This window comes from Hemiscyllium ocellatum, chromosome 11, assembly GCF_020745735.1.
Source record: "Hemiscyllium ocellatum isolate sHemOce1 chromosome 11, sHemOce1.pat.X.cur, whole genome shotgun sequence".
NCBI classification, from domain to species: domain Eukaryota; kingdom Metazoa; phylum Chordata; class Chondrichthyes; order Orectolobiformes; family Hemiscylliidae; genus Hemiscyllium; species Hemiscyllium ocellatum.
Genome location: NC_083411.1, coordinates 100944150 through 100953759, shown reverse-complemented (window position 1 = coordinate 100953759; position 9610 = coordinate 100944150). Strand labels below are relative to the sequence as shown.

The 9610-nt window shown below is 39.4% G+C and overlaps 1 protein-coding gene across 3 annotated transcripts in view; it reads right to left on the bottom strand.

The window, feature by feature from the left end:
• Nucleotides 1-1162: 1162 nt before the first annotated feature.
• Nucleotides 1163-9610, bottom strand: part of kif4 (kinesin family member 4) — a 72583-nt gene continuing 64135 nt past the window's right edge. For all 3 annotated transcript variants that reach the window (XM_060832760.1, XM_060832758.1, XM_060832761.1), the window contains exons 28-31: nt 9327-9482; nt 8465-8578; nt 6620-6730; nt 1163-2511 (exon numbers count right to left, since the gene is read on the bottom strand). In XM_060832760.1, the coding sequence (XP_060688743.1) occupies nt 2338-2511; nt 6620-6730; nt 8465-8578; nt 9327-9482 (555 nt within the window). In that variant the 3' untranslated portion in view covers nt 1163-2337. The remainder of the gene's footprint in view (nt 2512-6619; nt 6731-8464; nt 8579-9326; nt 9483-9610) is intronic.

The window sequence follows — 9610 nt, the reverse complement described above, 5'->3', positions numbered from 1 at the left end:
GATGGAGGCAGTTGCACTTGATCAGCCATTTGGCAATGTGGCTGAAGAAATTGCAAATTACTTTTGCACTGACAGGCTAGGTTCCGTCATGGAGGAAGAGAATAGTTGTTGAGCTGCCTCCTACAATTGTTTCATCGATTACCTTAAATGTAGCAGGACTACAGATATGTTTTCTGATGGAAAACCTAGGTATGCCTCATTGAAACACACAGCATTCTTAAAGAACTTGACAGGGTAAGTGCTGAGGGTGTTTCCTTCAATGGAAGATTAGGACAACAGGGCAAAGTCTCAGAATAGAGGGATAAACTTTAGACTGATAAGAGGAATTTGTTCCTGGGAGGATAGAGAATCTTTAGAACACCTTGCCACAGAGAGCAGTAGGGATAAAGTCCTTGTTTGTACTTAGTCTGAGAGGCAGGTTCTTAATTAGTAGGGTAATCAAGGGTTATATAGGAAGATGTAGGCAAAAGTGGATGTGAGCAATGTCAGATATTAGTCTTCTGCACAAAAATCATCCAGTAAATTGGAGTGAACACTACAAAAATAACGAGTAAACCTAACCAGAAAGTACAGTTCAAGTAAAAGGTTTTCTATTGGCTCTGAATGATGTAGTAATTGGGTTAGACAGGCTTCATGATGAAGGGCTTATGCCCGAAACGTCGAATTTCCTATTCCTTGGATGCTGCCTAACCTGCTGTGCTTTAACCAGCAACACATTTTCAACAGGCTTCATGTCAACTCAAAACACCAAAGTCACTTGTACTATAATTATTTCAATTTCATTCTTGCACATAAGACTTTGCATTTAAAGTGAACAGAACAAACTGAAAAGGTATCTTAGCTTAAAAAACTGCATGTGCTTCAGATGGAAACTTTAAAAACTAAAGAATAAGGACTACAGAAGTATGGAAACCTGACTTTTTCCAAGAGCATAGTCCTGTATGAAAATTTATCTTTTGCAGTCATAAATCCATCAATGCAAAATACCAAATGAATAAGATTAAATTTCCCTCCCAAATTATTTTAGATAGTTTGCAATTATCTGGGAATTTTTCCAATCTGAGCAAGGCTGGATGAGATGGAAAAAGATGAAATCAACTTCCCTTTCAAAAAAGAATAGTGAAATCAATTGCAAGGTTAGATTTATGAAGCCAGTCCGAACTCTAAATCAGTTCTCTTTATTTATAAACTACAGCAAGGAGATAAAAAGTACAGGACACAGACAACTATCCATTCAAGATTCTCAGTTGTGGAAAATGTTTCAAGATCTTCCATATACATGTATTGTAAATTTACTACATATACAAGAAAACACAAATCTCAAAAGAAGGGGAGATTGCATCACAGTTCTTTCCAAAAACAACTTTGTTAACATTTCAACATGGATCAAAAGTTTTACAATTAAAATGGAACTCAATTCCTGACTAAATTATGAAGAGGGGTGAAAAGTATGGCAATATGGTGTTGACTAAAATCACTTTTCTGTAATTACAAATTTGAAACATTTTGTTTAGTATTCAAAAAAATTACTCATGAAAGTGTCCAGCAGAACAATTTGAAGTATCTATAAATCAAAAAAGTTAAATACTACAAGTCTCAAACTGGTCATTCCTGAACATTGCATTCCACCACTAAAGGAGAATTTGTACTTTCAAATACTGACTTCACTGCATATTACTAGTCATTCTCTAATTCAGCTTTGATTAATTTCACATTTTGTTATGAACAGTTAAATGATAAAGTCATTGCAGACTAGGCAATTTAAATTTAAACCATTCTTCCATGTGAAAATTTTTTCAGATGGGGGCTAGGGCAACAAGATTACCTTTTTTCCTTCCTGCAATGAAGGAAACTGTATCTAGACAGACTCAATACTTGGAATAGTACACTACTGTCACAAATTAAAATCGTAAATCTGTTTTCCAATGTGGAAGAAACAAATGAATGTCCAAAAAGTCTGTCAAAATAACAATAGTCCCACTGTCTCTCTAGAGGTAGTCAGGATTGTAATCAGAATATATAATTGAACAATTGCTCAAAAGCTTAGTCAAGAACAACAAAGTGAAAATAAATCCCACATTTTCCACTTCTTGATGGTCAATTATTTCTTCTCTCTTTCTCCTCTCTTCCCCCCCCCCTTCCTGAAACACACAAATAGTTTAATTTTGAGGCATTTCATTAGATACACAAATAACTAAGATGGTAAAAGGAAAAAAAAGGCCAGGAAAAAACAGACAGACAATCATGGTGGTCCCACAAAGAAAAATCAAAAAGTACAGCACACTTCCTGGAATGGAGGAGTCAAACATAAAAATGGCACAAATTTACAGAAAATACTTATTCTAGGGTTTCAGGGATTGAAGGGTATCCTGTAAAGAAACTGGTGTTACAGTTCAAAAGGGTTTTCTTCTTCTTCTTGATATTGGAGCTGTTTGACTCTTCAGTCTCCATCAGTGGTTTACGAATTAGCTTCAGCTTTGTGTCTCCATGGTCAGTGATGTCAACCAGAACCTGAAAAAAAAATTGTTCGATGAGTAATTTTCCTCTAATCTCTTCCACATATTTTCTTCAAACACTATTTCCATTAGACAAAAAAAAACTCCTGACTTCAGATCAGAAACAGTACTCACTGTTTGCCAACAAATAGTGGTAACAGGAACATTGTTTTATGACTGTTCTTTGACCTCACTTATCTCCATGACCTCCATCCCCTCAAGCAAACTGGAGGTTGTGGAAACTGTTCTTTTCAGAATTAAATTGTTGTGCACTTGTTGACACTGGCAGCTACCTAGAGTACTGTTGGTAATGATGTCATGAAACTGAAAATGTGTTGCTGGAAAAGCACAGCAGGTCAGGCAGCATCCAAGGAGAAGGAGAATCGACATATTGGGCATGAGCCCTTCTTCAGGAATCAAGAAAGGCTCATGCCCAAAACGTCGATTCTCCTGCTCCTTGGATGCTGCCCGACTTGCTGCGCTTTTCTAGCAACACATTTTCAGCTCTGATCTCCAGCATCTACAGTCCTCACTTTCTCCTAGAATGATGTCATGAACACAAGTGGAGTGCACAACCCAAGTCACAGCATTGGAAAACAATCCAAGTGAACCCCCCCCCCCCCCCCAAATACTCACCATCCACTTTAACTCTTCTACCCACTGACTGCTAAGTGTCAAATCTAGCTGTTTATGCCATCCCTTTCCTTTACAGATTACAAATATAACATCAAGGGTCACCAGACCCGAAACATTAACTGATTTCTTTTCGGATGCTGCCAGAGCTTTTCTAGAAACTTGTTTGTTTCTGATTAACAGCATCTGTAGTTCTTTTAGTTTTTATATGAGAGCAAGATGGTCTGATCTATATGCAACTCTAGACAAAAACAATTTGGTTGACTCAGAACTGCCCTAGCAAACCACTCTTGCATCAACGTCCTAAAAGGATGAAACCGTAATTGACCATATCAGATGTTATCTATCCTGCCAATGTACTCAAAGTAGACAAAAAGAATTGAATTCTAGGAGGAGGAAAGGGAAGAGAAGCTGTTCTTGACATCAATATAGCATGAATGTGGCATAACAAGGAACACTAGTAAATCTGGGGTCATTAGGTATAGGGGAGACAACAGTGGAAGAGCTCTCCCCTGGTTGAGATTCACAGCTCGCAAAGAGATAATTGTGGATGTTGGAAGTCGACAATCTCAGGATATCACTAAAGCTGCTGCTCAGACTCCTGTCTGAAGCCCAACCACTTCTAGCTGCTCCAAACAAACACCCATTAAAAAAAGTTGGGAAACGGAGGATAAACACAACAAGTATTGCAAATGATGGAAATCTGCAAAGAAATCAAAATGCTAGACAAATTCAGCAATCTGCCAGCTTATATGGAATAAAAAAACAGAACTGATTTAGAAGTTGTGGTGGTTGCTGAGTGCAAAATATTCAGTACAATTTAATCACACCTCAGTGAAGCAGTCCATGTCTATATCCATAGCTGGACAACATCCAGATTTGGGTTGATAAACTGGCAAGTAACATAGGTCACAAATGCCAGGCAATGACGACATTCTACAGGAAAGAAAAAAAATCATCTCCCCATGCCATTCAATGGCATACACAGGCATCTTGAAGATATTGGATAAGAAACTCAAATGAAAAAGTCATGGTCATATTAGAGGCTAGGATTTCTGAGGTGAAATCTCCCATCTTGACAATGCCTGGTCATCAGCTACAAAACAAAAAGATAGGAGTGCTAAAGAATACTTGCCACTTGCTGGATGGGTTCAACTACAATACCACTATCAGCAAGGACTAAGCAACTTGTTTGTCACTTTGTTCAAAGCATAGTGGCACTGTGGTTAGCACTGCTGCCTCACAGCGCCAGAGACCCGGGTTCAATTCCCGCCTCAGACGACTGACTGTGTGGAGTTTGCACATTCTCCCCGTGTCTGCGTGGGTTTCCTCTGGGTGCTCCGGTTTCCTCCCACAGACCAAAAATGTGCAGGTTAGGTGAATTGGCCATGCTAAATTGCCCGTAGTGTTAGGTAAGGGGTAAATGTAGGTATGGGTGGGTTGCGCTTCGGCAGGTCAGTGTGGACTTGTTGGGCCAAAGGGCCTGTTTCCACACTAAGTAATGTAATGTAATCTAATCTAGTGTGTACCATTTACAAGACACACTGCAGTAAATCAAGACATTTTGACAGCACCTTCCAACAATGTGACCTCTACCAACTAGAGGAATACATCGTTGCTTTCAAACAATTGCTGGATTAAAATGCTGCTGTTCATTTTGAATGGCTTTGTCGATAGATCACAATCCCCACACAGAAAGCAGTTCAGGAAGCAGCCTTTCCACCATCTTTGAAGGCAATTAGGAAATGAACAAATGCTAACCAATCAAGCACTACCCATATCCCACAAATTATTGAGGAAAGCATGTTGCCCTATCACCTGGTCGACAGCATTTTAGAATGCTCATCCTCAATTCAAGATCCACCAGAACCTCACCACTCCCTCTATAAAGAGTTCCCACTTCAAAATTTCAGTTCTTTCTTGCAGAAAAGCTGTTAAAATCTTGCCCTTTGTCCAAGATGCCCTAATATCAATATGGCATGGTGCAAGTTTTGCTTTATAATTTTTTTTAAAGTATCTTGGTATGTCCATTTAAAGTTGGTATTGTAATAGAGACTCATCCCATTCCAGCTTTTATTGAACAAATGGCATTTTCAACTTTTTGATCAAAAAGGCTTGATAAAAAGAGGTTTATAGATGCAGAGCACCTGACAAACTACACTCTCACTTCCCACCCACACTTTGCTGCATTCAAACAGGAACATTCTCTGCCATTTTGGCCACCTCCACAGGTTGCTACCACCAAACACATCTCCCTAACTCCTCCACCGTCAGCATTCTGCAGCAACTGTTCCCACCTTGACATCCCGATTCCTTACTCCATGTAGAACCTTCCTATGAAAAAAAATCAAACACTAATATCTATTCACCTTCCTCCTCACTAAACACCTTCCAGGTAAAGAGCATTTTATTTGTATTTCTTTCAATACAGTCTACAGTATTCATCACTTACAATGCAGTCTCTTTATGCTGGAGATATCAAAATGCAGACTAGGTGACTGCTTTGCTAATGACCTCCATTCCAGACATCACAATCTGACCTTGTCCCATTTACCAGCATTTAAGGATGATGCCACTCTTCCCACCAATCCCCTGAACCCCCAAGTACCTTCCCCTGGAACCGGAAAAAAAAAGCAAAACCCGACAGTACACCATTCCCTCACTTCCATCTGGGGCCCCAAACAGTCCGTCCAGGTGAGACAGAGGCTCACACCTGCCTCTCTTCCAACCTTGTTTACTGCATCAGGTGCTCCTGATGTGGTCTTCTCTACATTGGGGAGCTCAAGGGGAGTGGTTCGCCAAGCATCTCAACTTGGCCCACAGGGGCCAACCAGACATTCCAGTCATTGCCCATTTTAATTCCCCTTCTCCCTCCCTTTCTGACAGGACCATCCTTGGCCTCCTCCATTACCACAACAAACCAAAACGCAAATTGGAGGAATACCACCTCATCTTCCGCTTGGGCAGCCTACAGCCCAGAGGACTCAACATGGAGTTCTCCAATTTTAAAAAACCTCCCTTCCCATCCAGACTCTTTCAGCCCCCCCCCCCCTTTCCATTCTTCAGCGACACGTCCTTTCTGCTACCAATCGGATTCATGTCTCCTATCGACCAACTAGGTTGTATCCTCTATCCCCACTTCACCACCCCCTTTATCTGCAGCTCCCCTTACACCCAAAACAGACTTCTCCATCTCCTGATGCTGCCTTGTTTGCTGTGTTCTTCTAGCATCCTGCTTGTCCACCACTTCCTCTGGCAGCTCATTCCAAATATGTACCACCCTCTGCATGAAAAAGAAATTACCCCTTAGGTCCTTTTCAAATCTTTTCCCTCCCGTTGTAAACCTGTATTATCTGGTTTTGGACTCCTTGTATTCCTGGAGTTAGTATATAAAAAGAGTGTTTTAGCGTTAAATGTTTTTAGCAACTATAAGTACAATTCCATCCCCTCCCCCCATTATAGGTTATAACATTTCAGTGAATAAGAAATACCTTGTCAGAGGTGATGCTAAGGGGCTCAAAGAAGCGAGACTCTGATTCAGTGGGATCATCTAATTTAAGTGAGCCATCGGATCCATTTTCAGTAAACACATCGTCTTGATGCTTAAAAATAAAGGAGGAGGAGAAAAGGAAGTTTAGTTAGAAAGACATTTTCTACTCATTGGAACATTTGAGACAAAGTTAGATTTGTCCTTAAATTGACTATTCTTTTGCATTAAAAGTTATATTTTGGATTTTAAAACACTCCCTCAATGATTTACATTTTGAAATGCTAATAACAAAAACAAACTGTTTTCTACAGTAATTACAGGTCTACACCTAATGGACTATTTCCTACACAAGCCAAATCAGTTCACTAGATTAGAGGTCACACATTTAGTACCAAAGTATGAGCAAAGATCATAAAGATGTGCAGACTACTGATCTATGCAGTTTATTTGCAATTGAAAAAGGGATTGGTCTGAATTGGGTATGAATGTGAGCCTGTTTGGGAGGATTAAAACATTCCATAAAATTATTAGAAAGTCGTGCAATTACTGCTGACCAACCATTAGTTGGTGCAAACATTTAGGAGGAAATTTTATGCTTGAACTGTAGTTAGTTACTTGGATTTGCATGGTTTTTAGTAGTGTTGCCCATTGGAGGGCAGAATCTTTGCTTCTATGCTTAGCTTGTTAGAGGACTATTTTTTACAGACAATGCAGGAGAATTTACAAATCATAGCTTGTAATTATTGAAAAACCTCAAACCACTGCACATTTACCAAGCACTCCATTTCATGCTATCAGATAAGTAATTACTAAAAAGACAAGCAAAATCTGAGGTTGAGATAATCAAGATGACAAGATCTTGATCCAATGAGTCAATGGGCAGAAAAATGCAGATGGAGTTCAATCTGGATAAATGTGAGGTCTTGCATTTTGGTACAAACAAGGGACAAGGCTAACAATTAATGGCAGGGCCTTGGGTAGTGTGGTAGAACAGAGGGACCCAGGGGTGCAAGTATATAATTCTTCGAAACTTTTCTGGAATACTGCATCCAGTTCTGGTTACCCAGTTATGGGAAGGATAATTATCAAGCTGCAGAAGGTTCAGAAGAGATTTACCAGGATGTTACTGGATTTGGAATGTTTCTTTTTCCCTAGGATAGGGAATTCCGAGACTAGGGAGCTCGTTAAAAAGGAGAGAAACTTAAAAAAAACATGAGGCAAATTCTTTTTGCACAGAGTAGTTTGCATGTGGAATGAACTTCCTGAGGAAGTGGTGGATGTTGGTACAATTACAATGTTTAACACACATTTGGAGGAAAACGGAAGGTTTGGACAGATATGAGCAAGGTGCAGGCAGGTGGGACTATTTAGCTTGGGACTATAGTCTGCATCCACTGGTTGGATCGAAAAGTCTGTTTCCGTGCTGTATGACTCCATGACCTAGTAACAGAAGCCAGAAGTATAAAAGGATTAGCTAGCAGGCTGACAACCTACAAGAATAAAGGCTGGATTTTGTAACTCTTAAATAGACTGTACTCAGGCAACTGGTTTGGTGTCAGTTTACTTTAAAGCAGGTGACTGCAAGATGAACAATGTTTAAGTGATAGTCAGAGGTTCTGACACTGTAGTAAAGAGAATTCAGAACAAGTGTCCAAAACTAGATGACTGTAGAAGTTACACAATGGGAACAGTAGAAAACCCAAAACTACATCATTTAATTTGAAAATAAAAAATACTCTCTCAAGATGAGTAAAATAATAAAAATCATTAAGCAGTCAGCAGCTCTTCTCTCCATTATTTCAATGAGTTCCAAGAAAAGTTTTAAAACCAAAAGCTGAATTCTCACCACATTGACTCGATTGTGACAATGATTGGCAATGCATTTGCAGTGGTCAGCACAATCAATTCTATTCTTCCTGCATTTGCACTGTTTGTTGGCACAACGACCTTTGCAGGAACACTAGAGAAAAAAATTTTAAAATGCTCAGCTTCACAGTGTGGAATCAATGTTGCAAAATGACTAGGCATCAACTAATTGTGCTTTCATTTAGATTTTTACTTCCATTGAAGTCACATCAGGTTAAGTTTTAATTAATTACTGCTACCAGTGAACCATGAGAACTTACTGGTTCAGCACAATAATTAGGCAGCCCATCAACCAAAGTTAGTCGAGATGCTTGTAGACAATGGGTACATGTATCAAACAGCTATTGCAGAGTCACTTCGTGCTATAGACCATACTAAATTTTAATCTGCTGCTATGAACCACGGTGCTGGGTTCCCTTGCCTTCTGAAATGGCTTTTGCAACATAGGGCTCCAAATTGGTACCAAAGACACTTTTATGGAGTAGATATCTACTAATTCGTACAGAATAGTGGTAAGTGATATCTACTACAATCTAGAGTGATTATTTCCCATTCAGGATGACTTCAGTTTGATCAGGACTGAAGACAATAAATCTCCCACTTTCACAACCCTTTCTTCTTCCTACTTCTCAACCCCCACTTTCTCTCCCCCACCAAACCTGGAGTTACCATGACCTTCCTTTCCTAATTAATACATGCAGTAACAGAATGTCTTTTTGTTGCTGTTTTAAACAGAATAATACTGAAAATGTTTCTCAGCTTTCACTGCATTATAGAAACAGATGTTCCAGACATGTAAACAGCAAAATTGGAAACTATCGATTTATATGCACAAAACGTACCCCTAAATTGGCTCTTTTGTTTTCTTTCATTTTACTGGGGACCCAATCATCATCTTCAGTATCACAATTAGAATCAGAGTCAGATAATAGCTCTTCCAGAGTCACACGTGGGGTCATCATGTGCGGTTTTGCCGTAGTCTTCCTCCTGTTCTTTGGCTAGAGAATAAAAAAAGGTAGATTAATAAAAAAAGTAACCAAGCCAAATAATGAGGAGGATATCTGGCATGGACAAGTTGGCCTGAAGAGTGTGTTTCATGCTTTATATCTATAATGACTACAGCAGC